The sequence below is a fragment of the Phaenicophaeus curvirostris genome, chromosome 6 (assembly GCF_032191515.1).
Source record: "Phaenicophaeus curvirostris isolate KB17595 chromosome 6, BPBGC_Pcur_1.0, whole genome shotgun sequence".
NCBI classification, from domain to species: domain Eukaryota; kingdom Metazoa; phylum Chordata; class Aves; order Cuculiformes; family Cuculidae; genus Phaenicophaeus; species Phaenicophaeus curvirostris.
In genome coordinates, this window is record NC_091397.1 from 14,761,194 (window position 1) to 14,786,451 (window position 25,258).

At 38.6% G+C, this 25,258-nt stretch overlaps 1 protein-coding gene across 14 annotated transcripts in view; it reads left to right on the forward strand.

Moving 5' to 3' along the window:
• PARD3 (par-3 family cell polarity regulator) overlaps positions 1-25,258 on the forward strand; it is a 450,646-nt gene that overhangs the window by 125,618 nt on the left and 299,770 nt on the right. For all 14 annotated transcript variants that reach the window (XM_069859364.1, XM_069859367.1, XM_069859365.1 and 11 more), the window contains one exon: positions 24,916-25,096. In XM_069859364.1, coding sequence (XP_069715465.1) covers positions 24,916-25,096 — 181 coding nt within the window. The remainder of the gene's footprint in view (positions 1-24,915; positions 25,097-25,258) is intronic.

Consider the following 25,258-nt stretch of genomic DNA (forward strand, 5'->3'; position numbering starts at 1 on the left):
TGGATCAAATAGTGATATTTCACTGCACTGTGAAAGAAGTGCTCAGAAAGGCTAATTCAAGTTCTACTTTTCCAGTCAATATGAAAATGTGTATCTATCAGAACTAATATAGCTGTCTGTTTCCCAGACTGTTCTGTTTTGGTGGGAAAATATACAATTTCTGTGGTTGTTTTTTCAACACATTTGGTTACTTTTAGAGTACATTTCTCATACATTTTTGCCTTAAAATCACTGAAGAAACATAAATTTGAGGTTTTGGATTCTCATTTCATCCCTCTCTTCCCTCCTCTCCCCCTTGTTTTTGCAGCAGTGTAGACCTATAAAAATGGCAATTGTACTATATATGATTAAGTACCTGGTTTGAAAGGCATGATGCAATTACAATACCAGGACTTCTGCGCTTTATAGAAAGACTCCTAATTGTGTCAGAGAAAGTGAACCTGTAAACCTTATTTGCAAAGTACTTTGATATATTTAAAAGGTTTTAAAATCTTATTTAGTTCCTTTTTTTTCAGAAAGGCGTATAAATACAACATAATATGATTTAACATAATGAAAACCAGAATCATTTAGAAAACAGAACATAATAGTGTGGTGCTCCTGCTGTTTTATTTTTACTTTAAAAAGTTAAAAGCGAAAAACTATTTATCACTTTGCAGATCAGGAGAAAAATCTTAATAGTCCTACAATTGCATGACTGCAAAACTTATATTTTCACAGGAGGAGGTGCCTCCTTTTGTCCAAATGTGCCTTTTAAGTGCCAAGAAACCCATCAAAGTTCATAGAAGCTCTGTATTATTTTTGCTAGTGTTTCCATTCTGCACTAAGACTTTCTAGAAAGGCCTTCTTGGAGAAGGAGGAAAATTAATGCATTGCAAGTAACCTGTTTTGGAGGTAACCAGACCTCTGAAGCAAACCTGTGTAATTTTTCTGCAATGTGAGAAGATGAGGTTGGATATGAATTCTCTTGGATTGTTACAGAACCACAACTAACTATATTTAAAGGTGAATAAGTTCCTTTGAATGACTGTTGGCACCTGACTGACAATACTGGTCCTCACGCTGTCAGAAGCTCTTATCTAGGATTGTTTCAGAGCTTCTGTAACCCAGAAAGGGCAGCAGTGCAGTTTTAAAAATCACTTTATGGGTGTAAATAATACTCTTTAAATTTGAAAATAAATACAGTGAAGTCTTTAGAACTAAATAGGGCTCTTGAGGTTATTGCTGAGGTTATCAGACATGCTGGATGCCTGGGCTTATTTGGAACATATTTTGAGGTTTGTATGGATCAGCTTGGTATAAATTGTTGTAGAAAAATAGAGAAAAATTCATAAGGTTTTTAATTTGAAAGTTTTGCTTTGAAATGCAGTGCTTGGAAAGAACAGATAACTTCAAGAGTCTGGATTTAGGTAATTTAAAAAATATTTGTATAAAATATTTGTACTATAAATGTATGTTTAATTTTGGCTTAGAGAGTCTAAACACAAAGATAGCGTGCATGGCTTAGGATATCCCTGAGCTGCAAGTCTCTAGAGAATGGAGGGAGGAAGTATTTTTGCTCTGTTCTTTCGGTATCTGCTGTTGAAGGTTGTTAGAGGCAGGATACTGGGATGGATGAGTCTAGTGTCTGTTTTTTGCAGGATGTGTTTTTTTCGTTTTCTTTTTTTTTCTTTCTTTATTTCTTCCTTTAGTAAGTGCTTGGTTTTCTAGAAATATTGTGGAATTACTTTTCCACATGGACCTAAACGTGTCTTTAATGTATATAGAAGGTATCAGTGGACTGGTCTGCTCAAATGTCAAAACGGCCTGCTGCTGAATGCTATTACATAGTTAATTTGCTTTAATGCCAGTTTTATGTGCATGCTACCTAGGGATGTGATTTCATCATCACAGTATTGGTCCCTCTGGATGACTTTAGAAAGTAAGGATGCTCAGAGAAACCCTTTGGAGAAAAGTGTAATTTTGGCTGCTTCTCACTGCGCCGTGGGTGATGGGGGCTGCCTGGCACCAGTCTCTGGCAGCCGGTTACAGTGAGGTGGCCCCGTGCTGTACTGGATGCTCTGCTCCTCTGGTGGCACAATAAGTACGATTTTCAGCACAGTTCTCTCACTGGTGTTCTGGGAGAGATGAAGTCTTGCTGATCTTTGCTTTGCAACTTTTACTACGACTTGAGTGTGCAGGAAAAATATATCCCTTTCCTCTTCTTCACTGCTGTGCTGTGATTTTATGTTTTCCTATTATTATTATTAGGAGTAGATTATTCTATCTATTTATAGGTGAACCTAGTTAAAGTAGGCAAGCTTAATATATGAAAATGCCAGCTATGGTATTTTTTGTTACTGTTGGCTTTTTTTTTTTAACTGCAGCAGGAAAGAGAATTGGAAGGTGACTGCTTTTGTTTAGTGCTTCTGGGCTTGTCTGTCATATCACAAATCTTACTTGCTGTGGATTTACTGTGCACTGAAATGTCATTACGTGGTTGATTTAGTATATCATTTACAATATAAAATTGAAGGTAATATTATAAAGTTTTTTTCTAAAGAAAAATAATTTCTCACTCATTTATCACTATTTTGACTAAAAAATCGTATTCCATGTCTCTTTGATGGAACATTTGAGATATTTCAACACAGGAAAAAAAACCAACCCAATGACCCAAACCTAACGCAACAAACAAAAGAGAATAGCCTAATTTCCCCACGAAAGCCCAGACAAGTGGGGGAAATACTTTCCCTTCTTCCCTTTTCCCATTTTTAGCATGTCTTCTGAATGTCAGGCTAATCACTTCTTGCCATGTTCAGACTATTTAATTTGAGTTCTGACAGTGATAACCGTGTTTTATTTGGCTATCAGAGGGCCTGTAAGATGGACAGATAGTGTGTTCATTCTCTGTCCAATGGGAAGAGAATACATTAACCCTCTAAAATGAAACAAAAAGAATGAGAGCTTGTTATGTTGATTTTAGGGAAAACAAATCCAATATATTTATTTGTGGTGGTATGTTGCAAGTTGTTGGTTAGATGGATACTGGTAATTCCCTGTGGATTGTATTAACCAAACCAAACCCAAGCATTTCTTTCTGTGAACACAGACATCCACTGCTTTCACTTGAGAGGCTTTCCTGTTCCCTGTACTTGGAGAGGTCTGAAAGTTTCTCCATCCATGTTATGGAAGATTTAAACTCTAATGGAAAGTCTGCAGTGAAGTGCAGCCTTTAGCAGGGAAATACACTTTCTGGGATATCTGGTGTAGAAAAACTGGCTGTTTCAAGCCCAGCATTGCGTGTAACAAGTGGTAACTGCCTAGGCATTCTAAGCCTGTTTAGTGTGCTGCAAACTCTGAGGAGCCTGATGTGGGGATGAGGAATAATTCATCCTAAGATTCCAGGAGTATCTGGCATATGTGTGGAGGCATGCTTGAGCAGTTAAGTTTCAAGGGATGTGGCTACATCTCCATCATGGGCAGATTAGCACTAAGACAGACATGTCCTTCTCAGCGTTTGCTGGGTTGTGGGATGTGGGGAGTACAGTCTGTGTTTGTTTCCTCTAATTTTTCTTTAGTTTTCTTGTTGTTGAGTTGTGGAGTGTCAGAATATGTGCCTGATTTCTTGCCTGGTGGCAATGGCACAGGGAAAGGATTTGCTGACCATAAGTATTGCTTTGCTTCTTGTCACTCTCAGTTGCCCAAATCCCTTCTCCAGCTGGGTCACCTAATTAGTCTAATATTTTGACTATATCTTTAATGGAAAATAGCCTGTGCCTGGGATTTCCATGTGCCTGAAAAGGTTCGTATCTCACAAGAACACAGTAGATGGATCATTAATAATGAACGGACAGATCTGGAATCCTAAATCTAAACAGCAAACCACTTTTGTAATCCCTTACGGCTCCCAAAGGCCTGTGGTGGCAGCTCTGCCCTAGTTAAGATAAGAAGTTATTTCCTTGTTGATTGTGAGAATGTGACAGGGATACTGAGTGGAGTTATTCACTGAGGAAGGTAGAGTTATACTTGGCTGCATTACTAGGTTGTGTCTAAAATGACCTGCAAACGAAAACTGGGCTGTGTTCCTTGTAAATGCCCGCGAGCAGCTGTTTTAGCTGAGTAGCAAGGGAGTCAATGGCTAAAAATCAAATCATCAATTTATTCTGTGCTTGGGGACAATTTCAGGGAAACTGGGGCAGGCAGCTCCTTATTATTTTCAGCTTTTGTCTAGACTGTGTGTCGTTCCTGAGGGTTAGTATCTCTGCAGGTCACTCTTAGACCTGCAGGCAGTCAGTGATTATGGTTACATATGTCACGCGTGTGGTTTTGGTGACTATGAGTACTTTTAACAGGGTTTTTTCCTAACTCACTTCCAATGTTTTAATTAAAATGATCCTGTAGCTTTCACATAGTCTTTTGTGTGACACCAATAAACTGAATGATTGCCTGTGTGACTAATGCAGCCAGACGTTTGTCAAGATAATCTAAGATCTTTCCACTATGCAAGAGTAAAGACGTCTGGCCATCCAAATTTTTGTCTGTAGCCTATTCACTTTTTATTTGAGCACAGTCAACTCTCATTAGGTTGTCGAATCAAAGATGTGAAAGTGACCTATCATGTCATTTTGATGCAGTCTAAGCTACTGCTTCAAAATAAAAATTGAATCATAGAATGCATGGTGTTACGAACGCTTCATAACCTTTGTTTCTTGCTTTCAGATTAGCTTTAAATCATTAGCCTTGATCTGGAAAGAAGCTGGTGGACACCTTATCAGCAGCTGCATCTATCTCATAGATTGCATTTTTGTAGCCTTTTAGTCAGTTGGTCCTTGATTTAGGCCATGTGGTTAAGATGACACACGGCGTATAAAGTTACTATGGTTGTTCCTCTTTGAACATATGTTCTATTGATTTAATGTTTCTTCTATGTTGTAAATGATACTTGGTGGCAGTTCTCATACTTGTTAACATTTAATAATTTAATAATTGGAAGTTCAGCTCTTTAGTGGAATTTACAGTGGTTTTTTTTTTTTTTTTTTTTAATATGCTCCTCTATCTCTCAAATACCTTTGCAGTTGAGCAGCATAAATGGGCATTTATGTTACCTAATTTTAGGCATCTGATTTCTGCTACAGTTAAGCTGATATCCTGATGTCTGTACAGCTTGTGGAATACAGCTACACCCTCCAGAGAACTGTTCTGCTTCAGGCATGCTGAATTCCCCTGTCAGTATGCAGAGACTGGCTTCTCAAAACAAGAATCAAAGATTGATGTCTGAAATTAAGAAGTGCTTCTCCAGGAAAAAATATTACTGAAGAGATGAAGTTCAGTCAATTCTTTTATGGTTTAATCTTAAGGTCAATTTGCAAAGTGAAGTCTGCTGCATGACAGGATCTGAGTGGAACGAACTGAGTGTGTAGAAGACTCTCTTTGATGCACAGGTTTTAGAAAGTATGTCTGGCTCCTGAACAGCAGCCAAGCAATTTAGTACTTGGTGCTCCTTGTTGGCTAGCTGTTCTGCTAACAGTCTTGCAAAATCCCAGACTTTGGGGTATCAGAAAAACATCTACTTTAGGTTTAGCTGACATTGATAACTGGGTTCTGGCAGGATTGACTGATGTGTCTCAGAGAAGCAGTGTGGCCCGAATATAGTCATAACTTATATCTTTCAAGCATATGAAACCTTTTAGTTTGTAACCACCAATAGTCCATGGCTATTGGAGGTAAATGACTTAACACAGAACTTTTCATGCATAGTCTTTATTTTCTTATTTGATGAATCAGACCTTGACAAAGAGATACGAGCAGGAGCTTAGAAAGGAACTCCGGAACTCCGTTCATCAGCAGTTGCTTTGATCAGGTGTCCTACAGGTAGACCTCCTCTCTTTTTCCTCCTGCTGTGCCCTTGCTTGTGCTGGTGTTGGCCATCTCTCCTTGCTTCAGTTCTAAACAAAGCAGTTGTGTGCCATTTTCCAACTCTGAAACCTGTAAAAAAAATTAATCAGTCTGTGCAGGTCTGGTTAAATTAACTTTTAAAATTCATTCCAGTAGGCCTATAGGCACTGTTTTTGTGTGGATTTTCATAGAAACATAGGATAGAATCAAATAATGCTTTGGGTTGGAAGGGACCTTAAAGATTGTCTAGTTCCAACCCTCCTGCCATGGGCAGGGGCACCTTCCACTGGATCAGGTTGCTCAAAGCCTCATCCAGCCTGGCCTTGAACACCTCCAGGGATGGGGCATCCATGACTTCTCTGGGCAACCTGTGCCAGTGCCTCACTACCCTCACAGTAAAGAATTTCTTCCTAATACCTAATCTAAATCTCCTCTCTTTGAGTTTAAAACCATTACCCCTCCTCCTATCCCTGCACTCCCTGATAAAGAACCCCTCCCCAGTTTTCCTATCGGTCTCCTGTAAGTACTGGAAGGCTGCTATAAGATCTCCCTAGAGCCTTCTCTAGGCTGAACAAGCCCAGCTCTCTCAGCCTGTCCTTGTATGGGAGGTGCTCCAGCCCTCCGATCATCCGTGGTCCTCCTCTGGTCTTTCCTGTGCTGAGGACTCCAGAAGTGAATGCAGCACTCCAAGTGAGGTATCATGAGAGGAGAGCAGAGGTGCAGAATCACTTCTTTGACCTGCTGGCTACACTTATTCTTATGCAATCTAGGATACAGTTGGCTTTCTGAGCTGCAAGTGCACGTTGCGGTTTTTTAAATTTTTCTGTATTACTGGTTTTCTGGGATCAAAGTGAACACAATGAAAAGGCAAGCATGCTATTAAATACCCTTAATTATTGTGCCTTTCTCAATATAGTTTTATTTCACAGAATTTAGGGTATGCTCTAAAATTGCATTGGAATTGTATCTGAACATTAAAGTTCAAATTCAGGGCTTTCTCCTAGGAAATGTTTGCTGGAAGGTGAATGGAAAAGTACTTTGCTTTTAAGTGGAATTTATAAGGATCAGCAAGTGCAAATTAGATTCCATTGTACTCCAAATGCAATATTTAGAGCAGCCTGTATTAAACTACTTATTGCTTTTGCTCACAAGTCTCAAAAGTTATTTTTACTTTTTTTTGGGGGGGCTTGGCAACTGATCCAAGCTGTTCCACACTTTTGAAAGATGAGCCCATTTTGCATTTCTTCACCCACTGTTCTCTGTGATTTTCCACTGATATGCAATCAGCTGAAGGGGTCAACCTCCTCCTTGCACAAACTGTGTGTATCCTTCTGACCTGGGCATGTACCATGGTCCCAGGGCATGTTTGGGTAAGTATTAAGCCTGTCTTGCATTAAGGTGCATTATGCCAGGATGTGTCCTGTGTTCTTGCTCAGAAAAGCAATGCAAAACACTGAACAGAGTTCTTAAAAATGCTTGAACTCTTGAACACCTGGTGCTTCAGCTCTGCACCAGGGCCACAGTTTCTTCTCCAAGTTATGAGTAACTTCACATGCTACTCGCGACTGTAGACACTTGGATACTCAAGAAAGTGCCTTTACTGAGCCTTGAGTTTTAAGGATGGGAGTGGAGTGGGACAAGCACATAAACAGCTCTAAGTGGAGCCAAAGTTCGCTGTGGGAGGGAGTTTTGGAACACCAAAGTGATGGTACTCGGTTGTTTTCTCAGAAGATACTTCACATACCAAAACCTTGATGGAATCTGCCTGTGCATCCTTAGTGTGCAACTTGCTAAACTAGAACTGAAGGAATATAGCTGATGAAAGGCCCAAAGTAAGCTCTTAAACTAAACTTCCCTTGTGGATGGAGGGTGGACATAAACGTATATAAAGATTGCAGCTATGTGGCAGTGGCCGGGAGTAGCCATAGTAGCTCTTTCAGGGGAAGAATTAAGTGGCCTCAGAAGAAACAACTGCCACGCCTGCTCCTCAGCATGTCACTCCCCAGATTTCATCTATTAATTGATGACTAGGTAATCCCTCTGTGAAGGGGGAGGCCTGCTTTGTGTTTGTTGACTCTGAGAAATACCACTGTTACCTTCTCCATGCTAGTTGCGCATGTAAATGCAAGTCTAAATGCCTTATTTCCTGTGCTGCAGATGCTGTACAGTCCTTCTGAGCTGATCTGAAACCCTGCACTACTGTGTTCCATGACTGTGAAGTCTTCCCTTTGCCTTGGCATTGCTCCCTGTGCTGCCACCTCCTGCCTCCACCCTGGAGCCCCTTGTTACCTTTTAATGGCATCAATACACAAGCTTCCAGAGAAGAAAGTTTATTACCTGTTCACTGACTGGTGTATGGAGTCAGGATACATCTGTGTTTTATATGAATGCTCATGCTCTTTTTCTCTTATGTAAATACACGTGTGTGCTTATTTTCCATTCATCTCTAGCAGCGTTGAGGAAGCAGTCTCTGAACTGGTATCTGAGATCATAAAATATCTGTATTGAATGATGCTAAGCTATCGGTGCCAAATTAGAAATGACATGTGTGATAAATCTTTTTTTAATCATGTTCTGGTACCGTGTAACTCTGTGTAATGTCTCTTTTCTGTCTAGTTTGTGGGTTGTTTTTTTTTCTCTTTTCCTCCTCTCTCTCTCTACTATGTGTGAACATGAAGAGATGGCTGAGACAGTTTAGGTGGCATTTGCCTTTCTAATGAAATTATTTATCTGTTCCAGGGACCAAAACTATCCTCAAAACCACCAAGTGCTACCCTTCCCCACCTCAGAGGTATTTGTACCAAAGCATCCAAAGTAATTAGTGGGAATAAAACAGTGCTCTGGTTGGTTATGATCGCTTCTCAAGTTCTAGTACCATTTCTGCTTCCGTGTCCTTAATATTAGATAGAAGTTTGTGGAAAAATTGGCATGCCTCTTCCAGGCTGAGGGAAATTTAGTAAAATTCCAGTTTGGGCTGTGCTGTGATGCCTGTGGCCATGTGGTACGGTTAGGTGGGGCAGCCACCTGCGCGTGTCGCAGTATGAGCGCAGCAGTGTGGCAGATTTACATTTCTTGTTTGCATTTTTAGGCAGTTATGCAGGTCTACTTTTGAGGAGTAATCTCCTTTTCTTGTGCATTAGTTATTCTGGAATTATGTATGAAATTGAACTATTACATATTTGGGGATTTATCATTTGGAGATTTAAGGGACTTAGCATAGGATTTGAACCTCAAATACTCCAAGTAAACTATCAGCATTTAAAATTTTGATTTAGATTAACTTAAGGCAAAACGCTTCATCAGTGATCTGTAAATTGCATTAGCTACAACTACAAACACTAAAAATCTTCCTTTTCAGCCTTTACGCTTTTCCTAGGGAATTTCACATTATGATAAAGAGGCCCATTGCAGGCTAGCACTTTCACACATCTGTGCCCACAGTTAAGTCCAAGCAAAGTGTGTTTCAGTGCCCTGTGGAGTCTTCTGTTGTAGTGGGAGATATCACAGCTATTCTGTGTGTCTGAAACTTGGGTCACTTTTAACAGGCCTGATCTTTACACCAGCCAAGTCTCCAGTGTTTGGTATTGTAAATAGTGAGAAGAATGTCTATTGAAATGGGAGTTTATTTCCTCAAATTATTTTAGTATTTTGTTATATATAACAGAGCTGTGTGTCTGGAGCTAGTTAGCACCGCTGTTTCCCAGAGAAAGATGTGTGGTATATTACTAGAGCACACAGTGCCCCAGTATATACAGAAAGGTGAATTTCAGATTATTAGAGCTGTTAGTGATGAATGGAAGAGGAAAAAATGCAGAAAAATGACCTATGTTTTTCTATCTGCCCTCCTCACTGATGGTACAGTCTGTAACAGGGTAGCTGGAAAAGTCATCCAGCAGCAGATTAGCCCTGCCAGGGCTTGGGAAGAGGCTAGTCCATAACCTGCAGAGTTGTAAACTGGTAGTGCTGGAGTTTCATGATGAGGAGGCTTCCCTTATCCCTGCTTCTGGCAGCTGACCATTTTGATATTTTTCTTGTTCATCTGCTCAGTCAGGCCTGTGCACATCGTGCGTATTGCCTCTCTCCCGTTCCGTCTTCTGTGCACTTTGCATTTTTACGTTATATCCCATTTTGCTCTGTGTTCTCCCCAGGATGTTCAAGGTTCCCATCTCAGGAACTCCTGCCAAGTTTTGATCCTAGCATCTGCTTCTGACATTATCCAGATGCTTTAATTTTGGGGCCTTTAAAGTCATGACTTTTCTGATCCTGTGTTTCTCTGAAACCCAAGTAACCCTGGGCACAGATACGATGGTGAAAGTGTTAATCTAATTGTTAAACAATAGTGAAGTCGTTCTGGAAATGACACTTTTGACCACAAGAGTTTTTGTAATTGCTGTTATGCGCTGAATGCAAATTAATTCATTCTGCCTGGGATAGAGTTACTTTTGTGTAACTGTGGCTAGATGGAGCTGTCAGAATGCATAAGGCTGTTTGATTTATGAGCAAAGGCTACACGCGTTAGACTTTCCTGGTATGTGCTATTAATTTTAGCTACTTATGGGGTTCGGCTTGATGCCCTTCTGCTGTTTTAGCATAGATGATATAATGTTTAGTAATTATTTTGGAAAGTAATGAAATCATTTGGGATACAACAATTAGGCTGGGAGACTGTGAAATAAGGTTTGCTTACAATGAGGGGCGAGATTATCTTAAAGCAAGGACGTTTGAAAAAGTAATGAATGCATAAATGTTTCTGCTCAAATATGTAGGTTTTTTTATTTATGTAGGCAGAGTTGTTTTAATAAGTGAATGCTCTCCAGTGAGGCAGGTAATTTAAAAGTGGTCTTGCACATCAGAGAAGGTGACCCCTAATGAAAAGCATAAAACCTGTTGTCTTTAGAAGCTATGCTCTCTCTGATTTTCAGTCTGTGCCTTTTAATATTAATTACTAGGATGTTTTAATTAAAAGCAGATCTTGGAGGTATTATCTGCTTCCTCTGTTTAGTCCTTTTAAATGTTAATCACTTTTGACAGCATAATTTACCCAGCTACCTGTGCTTGCTTTATGCAGTGCATCTGCTTTGTGTGGTACTAGACTATAAACTGCACCCTGAAAAGGGTTTCCAAAAGTTCATATGATTGCAAAGATTGAGTCTGGTGGGAGAAATATAAAGAAAGAAGAATTAAATGAAGGTTTAATGAGACAGTGAGTCAGGAAAAGCTATTTCAAGATGGCTGGAGCTTCCCAAGAAATGATTCTTACAGTGGAGGTAACCAGACCAAATTCATTTATGTTTCTGCTAGAAGGCATTTAGAGAGGAGTGCAAGGTAGGAGGTGAGATTGGAGGTAGCCTTGGCTACTTTTGATCAAGGAGGATTGTGAAGTGTGGGGAAAAGAACTTAAAAAGAGAGAAAAGAAAACAAGAAATATTACCACTTCCACCCACAACTTTTAAAAACCTAAACCACTATAACGCACCAGTTGCTTTAATACTCTCCAGGTGTTACTGCTGCCACCCTCTCACCTTCCTACCCTCTGCCCCTATCCGTTTTCCCCTTCCCTCCAGAACTGGCCATGCTTGTCCTTTGCGAGGCAAAGCAGGGCAAGCTTCAAGCTGCCTTCAGCTGTGGCTGATGTTATGTTTTGCTTAAAAATATCTTAAGCTGGAAATATTTTAAAGCAAAATAGTAGGGTTTTTTTTTAAAATCGGTGCAAATCAGCAGAGAATCACCAAATCTTACTAAAATGGACATTAACTTGATAAAGTATTTAACTATGCCATAAGGATAGAAGCAGAGTGAGTGCTCCTTTAGTTTGATTTGATTGTATTTTTCTGTGTAATTTGCTAAAAAATGAAACTTGGTAACAAAATCCTCCCAAACACCTGCAGATTTTCAAGGACTTAGCCCTGCCTCTCCCAGCTACTGAAACAGAAAAGCAACTTTTCTTTGTGCCGTAACATTAAAACACTTCAATGTTTTCGTATTTTTCAGGGTGTTTGAAAGGGAATGCTGGGTTCTGAAAGACTTTTTTTTTTTCTTAATTTGTAATAGTAAAAACTAAAAGTAACTATAAATGAATCAGGACAGCATTGGTTCAGTTAGCACTACTGAGAAGATTTTATTTGTTTGTAGGTTTAAAATAAATAATCCTTTGCTGCACAAGTCAAACAGCTTAGTTTATGTGATGTTTCTGAATGGAGCTTTTAGTAATCAGATTCCGCACACGCTTTAACCTTGTGCAAAATTTAATGAAAAATAGAGTTACTACTGAATATACTGTTTTGCCAGCTCAACAAAAGATGTTAAGTTCTGCATATTTTTGCATAATAAAGATGAGTGTTGACAGTGTAATGATCCATTTGGCAGAGATAAAATCATGAATGGTTTTAATAACCTTACAACAATATTTGAATTCACTATGAGATATAATATAGATGCGTCAAATAGAGACAGACCTGCTGCCCTGGTATGGACTACCAGCTACACAGACCCTTAATTTTTCTAGGAGAGGAAAGAGGAGGAATTGGGGCATCTACAGGATGGAAGGGGCCTGTTCGGAAGCTTTCAGTACAGTCCTTGTCTGCAGGTTGAAGCCAACGTGTTTTGGCAGTGCTTGTATCTCCTTCCCTAGGCTGGGTGACGTTTATATTATGTGTTGCAAAATGCGTTCATGGATACGGGGTTGAGTCAGGGTAAAATGTAAGAATGATACTGTGTTCCCAAGTCTGGTAGCTTGAAATGATTTTGTGCACAAATGTAATTGCTGATTTGAGTCTTTCTTTTTTAAAAATCTTTTTTTTTTCTGATCCATCTGGGTGATATAGGGACATCAGTCCCAGTTTCCACAGTGATTTAGGGAATTAATTTTCCAAATGAGTTCAGAAAATAAGGCCAAAGTCATTTCACACTAAATGATTCAGGAGCATAATTTCCATCAGAAGTCCCTATTTATGTTCCCGTCTCTTTGGTTATAATGCTTGACTGCTGCATCCCTGCATAAAAAGAACACTGGAAGGTGGTAGAGGCTTCTGCACCAAGTAGTCAAGAATCATGGACTGATGCAAACTGTCGTTAGAATAATATCAGAGATTATCTTTGCTGTTCATTCCTGCATTTCACAGAAATAAAAGCACTTGACTTCCAGTGACTGTGTTTTGGGAATGCAGGTGATGATATAAACCAGCTAGTCTCCTTCTGAGGTTGATCCTTACTCTTCACTTCTTCCTGCTGTAGGTTTTTTTTTTTCGTGTTGGTGTTTGTTTTCATAAGCATTTAGAAGTCAGATTTGAAAAGTCACCAGGCAGCTTTTAAAAACAGAGATTCAGAAATATCTTGGCATCCGATATCTAGTGATTTTATGGGGATAAAATGAGTGAGATACCTTTCTGCAACCTTATCTGCCAAATTATTGTTGAAAATGTGGCTCTAGATAACTTTGAAATTTTTTTTTTGGCATTGGGAGCCCAGGTTTTAGTGAAAGTCCCTGGGGCTGAATTGCTACATCAGTTACCTTGGTGTTTTGTGGAAAATAAACACAGGCCCTATCTCCTCCTTGCAGATTATGGTGTATGGTAGTTGGATATCCAGCTGGATGTGGATGCACCAGACTATTTTTTCTTCATACAAAGATCACCATAATCATGTTGGTCACAGAGAACTTACAAGTATTTAGGAAGAATTCTGGTATGGAAACTTTGGGATCCTCTTGCTTTTTAGACTGTTGGCTGTTACCTAGTGGGTGTCTTTTTTTAAGACCAGAGCATCTTATCTGACATAATTTCAAGTAATAATTCCAGTGAGTCAACTCCCATGTCCCTGCTGGTTGCCACAGGAAGGGAAAACCTCCATGTCTCTTGCCATTCGCCTGGTGCAGTTGGACTGCTACCTTTTAGTCTTTGTTTCGTAAGGGTAGTCCTAATGGACTCCAAGTTGCATTGTTTTCACTAGTCCTACATTTTAAAATAATGTAAAATGTTAGTCATGAGGGAACAGTTGTTTGCATTTAAGATTTTTAGAACCTTATTTAAAGAAGGTGAGGCATGAATTATTGCTTAATGTACTGATTATTTTTGTCATTATGCACAAAATGAAGAATATTGTTATTGTCGTTTTAGAATGCCAGAGGTAAATGTCTTTCTGATGATTTGTAGATAATGAAGTTAGTTAAAAAAAACAACCCTATCTTGTTGTTTTTAAGACCTCTGTAAAGTTTCTTGAGGGGAAGGGGAAGAATGTTATACAAAAGGCAAAAGGTACACACAGTTTTACCTTTTGAACAGACCTTGACATTGATTTAAAATAAGCCTAATTTAATAGGTATTGTATTGCACACTGAAGATAATTTAGGCTAATGTCAAGGACAAGTGTTATCTATTCCTTTGTTGTAGTGAGGTATTGAAATAATGAGTGGAACAGAAGGGAATCAGAAAATGTTTGAAGTTTTTCATCTGTGTCTCTAGATGGGTATTTTTAATCACATTCTCCTGGCTTTTGCATGCAAATTACACTGAATAGCAGACACTGTAGAAAATGAAGAGTTGTATTTTACAAAATCTATTTTCTTGAAGTTTAATAAGCTTGCAAAGATTGGCCTGTGCTTTAACTAACTAGGTACCTTTTTGTACCTCAGTTGAAATTAAAATCTTAGAATTTAAATGCTGCTGTTTTGATCCTGTAACAGAGCAATGGAAATGCAGTCTTCTCGGAGGTTTCTGAAACCATTTTTTTCTTGGTACTCAAAGGCTGCAGGTCTCAATGACAGATGAGACAACTGTTAAGATTTAATACATCTTTATTTCAGCAATGTATCTTGCTGTGTGACACCAGCCCCTCTAATAACCCCAGTGTCTGGATTACTTACTGCATAGCGTCACTGCTTAACTGTTGACCCCTGTGGCAGAAATAAAATACTCAACTCCTGTATGATCCATGCTGTTGACTTGGAAATCTACTGACCTGCAGAGTCATCCCATACTGACAAGCTACGCTGCATGGAGAACAGCCAGCATATCTATTTGAGCCTTGTCCTCTTAGAAAAGGAGGCAGATTTTTCTAGTGAATGTTAAGACCATAAAATTGCTTCCAAAGTAACATTAGCAACTTTGTCCTCAGTGTGGTTCATGTATATTCATTTGTGCTGAGGGATCAAAAATGGAGGAGATGAAATTCACACGCTCAGATGTGCCCCTGTGACTTGCCAATCATAGCACTTTCTCTTCTGATACCATGGTTTCTCCACACACATCTTTAAAGCCAGGGTAGATATATTTTTTTTTCCCATTTCTTTTCAAAATGAGCTAAGGAGATACTATGGTAAATCATATATTGTGGTAATTTTGCAGAGTATGTTCTTAGCCTTGAACAAGAGGCTGTTTTTACAAAAGGATTTTGGAAGAAATCTTTTCCGTATAAATTGAGGATTTAAGGAAATAACAGGGTAGCATTATGCTCGATATGCTTTCAAAGGAAGAGCCGGTGAAGAAGCTACCCATTACAAAAATCCTATGATAAAATCCCTATGATTGAAAAGGTTTCTAATTTCGGACAGAGGTATTTTCCCCAGCTGTTCTCATAGCCTGAAGGAGCACGAATTAAGCATTTTGTTACGTGCTGTGTGGAGGGACTGTAGCAACTGAGGAAAGCAAACTTCTGTCTAATATCCTTATTTTTGCATCAAAGTTAAAAAAAGATTGTTTAAAAGAGATGAGGACATTCTTCTCTTTACTCTCATTTTAGCAGTAGTTTTGTGTTTAGTTGCAAGCTCTGAATTCTCTTACCCCATCATCTTAATCATACCACTTTTGCAGTGAGATGCGTCTGCAGTGTTTCTGATTTTTGGATTTTGTATGGCTTACCCATCCTCCTGGTGATCAGTGCAGTAGTGGCACCACTCCCTCCTTTGCCTGGGCTTAGCTTAACAGGTGTAGGTACCAGTGCTGGTTAATGCATTCAGTCATGAACTCCCTTGAGAAAGCTGGGGTCAGTAGCTAATTCATATTGCTAGTGAAGCCTTTCTTAGCATGGTTAAAGTTAACAGCAGAAATGCAGCATTCAGGTGCATCAGTTAACATAATGAACTAAAGCTTCTACCTGTTAGTGGCCCAGATGAGTCTGCTCCACTGAAACAAGGCCAACCTACTGACTTCCAGATCCTTCTTCCCATGTCTCTCACCTTTATGAAATATAGACTACTGCTACATTCCTTTCCACCAGCAATGCATTCTGGCCATGTAGGACAGGGCTGCTGGGTTGTCTGGCTGTAGGAGATGGCAAATGTGGTTGTTTTATTTGGCCATGGAAGTTAGCTGGTAATGAAGTCCAAGTTCCAGCTCTGGTGTGGGACTTGCTATGTCTATACAGTAGTTTTGGCCAGGTGAGCAGATCAGAAGGACTCTGGAATAATAAGTTTGTGTGATCTGTGTGCACTTGTGTCTGTCAGACCACACACGTGGGCTGCTGGCTGGAGTTCTGTTCCTTCAAAGCGTTATGCAGAACCAGCATGTCTGGTATAATCGAGATCTGAGGTCATGAAAAAGCAAATCCACCAACCTGACGGGAAGGTCAGTGGCAGCTACCTCTAGTAGCCCACTGCTCAGCTATTGTCTTATTTCTTGTTCTAAATCTTAACCTGACGTAACCCATGGAGGCCAAGTAGAGAGCAGTTCAGAGAGAATATACAAAAACTACTTTCCAGGGTGCAGTAGTCATGCTTGCTTTTAGTCTATTGCTCAGCAATAGAGGGGAGAAGGGAAGAAAAGTCTTTTAAATGTGTGTAATATTAAGCTAATATGTCTTAAATATTTTAAAATTTTAAATACATTTAAAATATATTTTATAGTCTGAGAACTTATACTACAGTACCTAAAACTGCATTCCTTCTGGGAGAAGATTAGATTGCAATTTAATATTGGTTCTAGAATTTCTCAGATCAAAGTGCCATAGGAAATGAATAATCAAAAGTGATGTTTTAATAAAAAGCTTGTGTATTTACTTTAGAATCATTTCTGAGATTTAAAGAATCATGAAAGCAGAAGATTTCTAAACTATCGGTAAAATGAAAGTGTGCTTTGAATCAGTAGATGAGTTCTGTTCTTGCAAATATGATTTGACTTTGTATGTTATGTTGAGCTTCGAAAGTGAAGCGCGTTTACTTAGTTAGGAGATGTGAGAATGACTTTAAATAAGACCTATGATGTATTTTCCAGCAGTGGTTATTTTATATCATAGGGTTTTGAGTGAGTACGTTATGTTCACCAAAGGCAAATGCAGATTCCTGTGTCCAGGCTGGAATAAACCCACACAGCAGTGTGGGCTGGGGCCACTGCTTAGGTAGGAATAGAACTGGGCAGTCCAATGAACGTGGGTTGGCAGCATGCCCCTGTGATAAAGGCTACCAGCTCCATCCTGGGCTGTATTAGCAAGCCTGAAACCATCAGGTTGAGAGAAGTGACAATTTCTCATTGCTTCTGAAGTATTTTTGCCTCCCCAATATAAGCAAGACATTATCATGATGGCCCAGCCAGAGGCCACCAGCTTGAGTTAGATGCTGCAGACCATCAAGGGCAAGGAAGGTCTTCAGCACAGCATTCTCTCTGTAGCTGCTCTTTATAAGGTACAGCAAAGGTGGAACTAGGCTATTCCCTGGAAGGTGCACAGGAGGAGTGTGAAGGGCAAATTGACACAAATTGCAACAAGGGAAGTTTCAGCTTGATACAGGGGAAAAAGAATTCTTAAACTCGAGAGTGATCAAACAGTAGGAGAGGTTGTCTAAAGAGGTTGTGGAGCCTCCATCCTATGGGTTGTTCAAAATGCAACTAGATGAGGCCCTGATGAACCTCTTCTCCCTGACCCTGATTTGAACAGATGCTTGAACCAGGTGATCTCCAGAGGTCCCTTCTAGTTAAGGTTGTTCTGTGATTCTTTATAAGCTTATACTTTTGTTTAATTCACGGAAAAACTAATACAAAATGTTAATTTGCTTGTAGAATGGGACCTGTAAAATATCCTTCCTATTTTTCCAAAAGCAGTAATGCAGTAAAGTTATTAAGAAAATGTTGGTTGGTTGGCTCCCTTCTAGTGTGACATTACTTTGATACATCATTATGAAAAACTAGTTCTGGCTTCATGACTAAAATTAATTAATTAGGACAGATAAAGGTTTTCTTGAAATTATGAAGGTTTACTGTTTGTGTTACAGATCATCTATAATGGAAACTGTGCTTGCTTCTTTTCTCCTTTTAAAACCTTGGCTGATCTATTGTGTGCACTCCTAGGTTGCAGATATAGCATAGAATGCCTCTTAGATGCTGCTGTTTTTCCTAATTCATCTTATTTTTTTTCCTTTGGGCAGTAGTGCATTATTTGTGGAAACAGAATTTTTTTCCTCTGTTTCTTCTTACCAGTTCATTGAAACAGTAGCTATATTTAAATGAGTTTTTAATGAGCCATGGAGAAAAGTGAAGCTCAAGGAATAGTAAGTATCTGGGTCTGCTATGGAGCTATTAAAGTCATTTTAGTCATCAGAAAGCCTGCAAATTGACTTAATATTTAGTTTCTTTCATATTTAAATAATAAGTGGCTAGTCCTTCATTATTCTTCCAAATTTATGGATTTTTTTTCTCTTCTACTCATCTGGTCATTCACAAGAACCTTATGTTTCAGGATGTGTTTTGGAGTTTGAGGTGCTGTTAGCTGAGATTTTATTTATTCCTGGACCTTATTAAACAAGTACTCTTTGGTTCTGCATTGTAATGTGGACTGAGTAAAGTGCAGTCTGTTTTGGGTACCCATGGTTATTGCTAGCCTTAAAGAGTTGCCGTAGAAATCCACTTACATACTCTTGCACTCTGCGTTGGTTGTGCGCATTGCAGAGGAGGGCATTATCAGTTCTGTGGTGCTCTGTGGGTTCACTCTACAGGCTTGCTTAAGACTGGAAAAGTTTTTTTGCTGAGAAAAGTATGACAGTGATGCTTGTGTTTAAATTTTCTGCCAGCCTCCTCCATATTCTCTTTCCAGATACTTGCTGCATGCGTCTGAATGTGTATGGCAGTGCTTTTAGAGTGACTGACGTCTCTCAAGTCAGGAGATCAGGCAGCTGTCTTGAGTGTGTGTGCAGACAGAGACCTGTACATAGGGGACTGCAGGGCTGGGCTTAACCCTCTGGTGTTGAGTTTTAGAGAAAATGCTTGAAGTGGCTGTTTTAGGTGGAGATACATTAATGAGACTAATTTAGATTTTAGAATCTCATTTGGACCATCAATATCTTTCTCTTGAAGGACCAAAATTTCCTGTGAAAAAGTTAGTTACTTCAGTATTAATTGTAAACTGAGAACCAGAATCCTTGCCAGTGTGGGCACCTCACCAGTAATGGATGTTGAACTGCTCCATCTGTTGGAGCTGCCTCAGAAGGGTTGTGTTCTGCTGGAAGCAGAAAAATAATCACTTGTGTGAGGGGCAGTTTCATACATGAGTGGCCATCCTGCAGGACATGGGCAGCTTGAATGCTGGAAGAGCATAGCAGGTGTGAAAGGGAAGACCACATCTGGAAGTTGTACGGGCCAGGAAGAAAAGTGCATGGTTCACCCAGGGGAGTTGAGGCACTTGTTGCTCAACAGATCAACTCGTCACTGAAGAGCAGAACAAATAGGGAATGTCCTTGTATAAAGTTATCTGATAAGTATCCTTCTGATGAGAAGAAACCAGATGTTTAAAATGGCTCCTCATCATTAAAAAAGAGAAGTGATTTCCATTACACGTGGTGTTAAAAAGAGTGGACAAGAAGTGCAGAGGATGTGAAAACCAGAGGATTGCTTGCTGTCATTCTCCATGGGAGCACAGCTGTAATGCTAACTGGTGTTAAAATGAGTCTGAAGTCCTTACTAGTGCCTGCACGTAAGCCACAATCAGATCATCAATAAATATTACAAAAGAATTAACAAATTCTGAACAGATACTTAGGAATATGCAAAATTCAAGGATATTTTTGACAATCTTACTTGTAATAGTGTGGGAAAAAATACAACAAAGTTTCTAGCTTTATGAGTTTCTGTGAAGCGAAGGATTTCTGTTTTCATGGTTTTGTGCTGGAGAGAGATGACCTGATGGCACCGTTTGATAGTGCTGAATTGTTTTATATAGTCTTAGCACTTAATGGAAACGTAAACAACCATTACTGGTGCAAATAGTTTTTTAAATCCAGTTAATTAACATTCAAGTACTTAATCTAGTCTATTAATTAAGGCTGCATATGTGTTTACTAATTTTTAATTACCTTAGAATAGACGGAAATTGTAATAATTAATGTTGGAATGCAGACTGCTGCTGATATGTCAATACAAAAATAAATCAGTCTTCTGGCTTTTTATTTATTTAAGTAAATAGCAGCTGGTTAGTATGATGTGTTGATTCCTGGACAGAGTAATAGAGAAGCTCATCCTGGTATCTCTTTCAGAAAGAACTAAAGGTCAGAGCATAATTAATTCCGTTCAACGTGGTGTTGTGGGAAATCAGTCAGATGTGCTGTAGAGAGCTGAATGCAGTGATGTGCTGGAACACCTTCCTTCTATCCTAAAGTCAAAGGCATCTCAGCAAATTTTGTTTTGATAACTCAGACTGTAGAATAATTTCTTTGTAGGTTGCTTGCTTGATGAGGTATATTTAGCAAAAAGAATTAAATTATGTTCTTCCCCATTTTTGTCTGTTTTCTGTAGAAAGAGTCTTTATCAGCCAGAGAGAGGAGCATCAAGTTTAGTAGCTGGGTTTAAACCTTCAGTCAGTTATTTTTTTTGTCTTCAAAGGATGATGGTAGCAATAAAACCACCTCTTACAGTATACTAAGGGTCACAAGCACACTTTTTACCACTGGGATAATTGTTGAGGTTTACTGCAGTTCCTTATTTTTTAAAAAATTGCTGTTTGGGTCAAACACTGGATGTTGTTGCTTTTTTAAAAAGTTGTTTTGTGTTGATAATTCATGTAAGTTTACCTATATTTTTTGCTCTGGAGTTTAAAAAGAGGAGTATTTTGGTTTATGCCTGTTGGCCTTTTGAAAACTTACTCTGATTCTATTGCTGAAATGGAATGAATCTTTCCATAAGTGTCATTGAAACAAAGCTGCTGTCTTTATATTTGAAAGGGCTACTGATTATTTGAAATTTCATTTTTCTTGAAAAACTAGTATACGCCTACAACTGAGGGTTCTTCTTGTGCCAGCTTACATTGATGAAGAATGTGACTCTCTATTGAAGCCTCCTTTCCATTGCTTTTGCCATATTAGAATTAGAAATGTAAACATGCCTGTCTGTATTAAGCCTATGACTTACTAGAGTTTGTTTTAGGAATACAGCGATTTGTTGCTACTTGATTTTATTTCCCATTTCCAGACATTTAGTTCAGTGACTGAAAAATGCAAATTGCGTATTCTGTTACCTCAAGATTAAAACTGCTGTAGCCTATTTAACTATATTTTCATGTCTTTGATGCATTCGACTTCTAGTCCCTAGGAATGGGAGGTGGATATAACTTAAAATATTACTATAAATGCTGCTGTTATTGGTTTTTTATGGTTTATATTTGATCTTTGGCTCTGTGGTATTTTTTAAATGCATTCAGACAAGCCAAATGGCTCCAGTTTTCACTGAATTTCATTGGAAGATCTTTTTAAGACCTAATATTGAACAGCTGATCAGCTAGAGCATTTTCTTCTTTCTTCGTGCATTGTTATGGTTTGTTTGGCCGTTCTGCTGATCTCTTCCACATAAGCATGGATGGTATGATGAGTGCCTCAGGTCATTGCAAGTGATGAGATCAAAAACTGAAGGATGGAGAGCAGGAGGCACAGTTCATGTCGAGTATTGAAAGTAATCACAGAACGATTATGGAAAGGAGTATGCAGTTCATTGCATTTGAAACTAACACTGCATGGTTGTGGTAACTTCAGTAATTCCTTTCTTATTAAGTCAACATGGAAGCAGTTTTGCTACAGTAAAAATGCTGTTGTTTCCAGGAAAGACAGTCATCTTTGTTTTCTACTCCCTTTGTAAATCTGATATTTAAAGCCTATAAAAATACCACAGGTTTACCATTGACTTTAAGGCTGATGAAAGCTGGTCTAGTAATCTGTGTTTCATGCTCTGCTAAATTAAAAACAGCTCTTTGGTGTTTAAACATGACAGGCATCTCACAGACAGGCCATTGGTTTTCCTGGCATAAAGCAGTGTTTATTGCTGTGGGTTCCTGAGGCAAAGGATTCTTCGTTAAGTCCAGTGACCTTCTGGTGTGGCTTCCCTCTAAGCAGCCATAAGAAGTCACTTAGGTGTTTTTTGGTTTGCTTCTTGTTCTTGCAGATATGGGAGTTGATGTGTAATTTTTTGGCCTTCAGAGTTACACAAGCATATAATTGCTTACCTCAAAGAATATCCATTGATTAAAATAAAATTAATCAGAGAAATGAGTGCTTGATAACTGAATACAGTGGAAGATGTTTTGTCTGTCCTTGCTTCCTGTAAGCTCACAGTCATCCGCAGAGTGGCATACCAACCTCTAGAAATCAAAATCCAACACTGTTTATTCACCTTAGCTCTTTCAGCCCCAAAGACTTCCTAACTCATTATATGAGGAATGAGTGTACCTTTATAATGCTGTTTTACAATGAACTTCCTAACCTACATTCCTAACGCTAATTAGATTTGGAGAAGACTACAGTGGCTTGTGTTTCTTCATGTTGTATGCAAAAATGTTACAACTTGGTTTGCTTTTTAATGGAACTGAAGCCTTTGAAGGTTTGATGCTGTCAAAATGGTGAATACCTGTGAAAATACATAAGATCAAAAGCTAAGCTTAAAATGAGAAACATTCAGTTTTAGATGTTCTGAAGTCATAGGCTGTAGACTATCTGGAATAGGCAAAAAGCTGGAGGCAATGTATAGTAGAACATACATATATAGAGATTTAGATGCATGTACCTTTTTACATATATATAAAATATATAAAATACTTGCAGCAGCATGCGCTGGATAATATTTTTCTGGAACAGAAAACATTTCAAAGGAACAGAATGTAATTTGAGGATTTATTTTGATGCATGCTGTGCAAAGGAGAAAAAGATTTGATGTTTCATGCCTAGAATTTTTAAATGCGTAGTTTGTGTTTTGTTCTAATACCTTACGCATCTTCACTTGTGGATTAATTTATTTTCAGTTGCTGGAGATTGGTAATTAGCTTGTTATGAAACAGATCAGAAAAGTGTTGCAAGTAAAGTGTGCTGCTTTTTAGAAATACGCTTCAATTTATCTAAGCATTGATATTTCACAATGTGTTAGAAAATTAATTTTCCAATATTCTTGAGCTACTGGCATTTTAGATGTTGTCATGTTTCTCTTGTTGCTATCTTGTGTGTAGATTTCTCAGGCATAAAATAAGGAATTACGGTTGGACTCGGTGATCCGGTGGGTCTCTTCCAACCTGGTTATTCTGTGATTCTGTGAATTGTATGTTAAAAAACCATTCTAGCTGTCTGCAGCTGTAGCCTGTTTTTCCTTCTGCTCCCTACCTTTCAAATAACACTGGAGAGAGCATAGACTTTTTGCCTATTACCAATTCTTTCTTTGTTTCGTGCATGCCAGAGCCTAAATTTGCATTAAGTATGGAATTATTGGCAGAAGTTTGCTGCTTTCTGCAATTTCAAAACTACTTGTTAAAAAAAAAAGTTAATGCCTGAAAGTACTTTCAAAAGCTGAATTCCCACATGGTTTCCACTTGGGCTTACAGATGCAGTTTTCAATATTTTTACTGATGTTTGTGTAAGTTAGGGTCAAGTAAAGGAGTAATATTAAAATCTGTAGGATGAGATGATGTCAAATTCACTTAAAAAAACCCCCAAAACAAAGAGAGAAGATAAAGTAATCGCTGTGGTTCCTTTAAATTATGTAAAACTAAGTGTTGTTCTAACAAAATAAACAACTTGCAGAGATCAGTATAGGTTTAAGTTGATTTTTTTCCATTTACCCTACCAATTTGGGTAAAAGAATGTAATGCTTGCTTGGAAATGTCTTTCAAATATTACAGTATATCTTAATTTATAGGCTGCAAAATGCTGTTCCCTATAGAACTTTTTTACCCACCTTGAAAATTAATTCTAAAATTAAATGTCTATGAGAGGTGGCCTTTTCTCTTTCAGTAGGTCACTGGAGATAAATTGGGATAAATTAGTTGTTTCAAGTGAAAGCATTCAGTTGTGGTAGGAGAAATATCTCAGCATTACTGAAAAATGCTGTGATGTTTTTCCTATTTCTCTTTCAGTGGTAAACATAGATTTAGTAAATTCTTATTAAATTACTGACTTGTCTTAAGTTTCAAATTGGGCTTGAGGTCTTAGGCTTGTCTTGGAGAATTCAGTTGCAAATACAGACATATCTCCAAAAATTTTTCAAAAGAAATTTTGCAAGGGAAGCCCACAACTTAAATCGTATTAATAGAGAATAGATGAATATATAATAACTTGTAGTGATTATAACAGTTTACAGGGGCTTTTTATTTTTGCCTGTAACTTTCAACATTAATTAACATAATTTATTATTGTGTATTTTTGTTCTATAAAATATATTTTTATTCTATAAAAATATGGTTTTGCTCATGTTTTGACTTTGTAGTAATGATGTGTTTTGAGGTATCAAAACAAAGGTGATAAATTCCAGTGCACAAGCATTGATCCATACTCAGATAGTTTTCTGCCTTGCCGGGTAAGATGAAGTGATTTGCCAGGGAAGGTGCGACCTTTCCTTTCCTGACTCAGTGTCATTCACTCTGCAGTTCACAGTGACCGGCTCTGTGTCCCATCAGAGCTGTTGACACTTTGTACTGCCCAATTAATGGCTGCCTTTCCTTGGGCTGAGGATTTTGTGATCTAGGCATTGATCCAAGTCTCTGCTGATAGATGTTTCTTGCTCTTTGGTGGGGAGAAATGATGAAATGCTGATCTACAATGGCACTTTGATGTTACTGGAAGTTTTTTTTAACAGAAGATTAAATTCTCATTTGCAGCTCGTAGCTGTGTTTGATGAGCAAGATCCACACCATGGAGGTGATGGCACCAGCGCCAGCTCAACAGGCACACAAAGCCCAGAGATTTTTGGCAGTGAGCTTGGCTCCAATGCACCATCAGCCTTTCAGCCTTACCAAGCAACAAGTGAAATTGAGGTCACCCCTTCAGTTCTTCGTGCAAGTAAGTGAATATTCTCACTGTCTTGACATGTTTCATCTTAATTTATGAAGGTACCAAGTGCGCCCATTCATGCTGCTGGAATAAACATTCATTATCTGTCCTTATCGAAAGCTGATCATAATTGAGAAGCTGCGAAAATGCTTGTTGCATGCAGGTAAACAA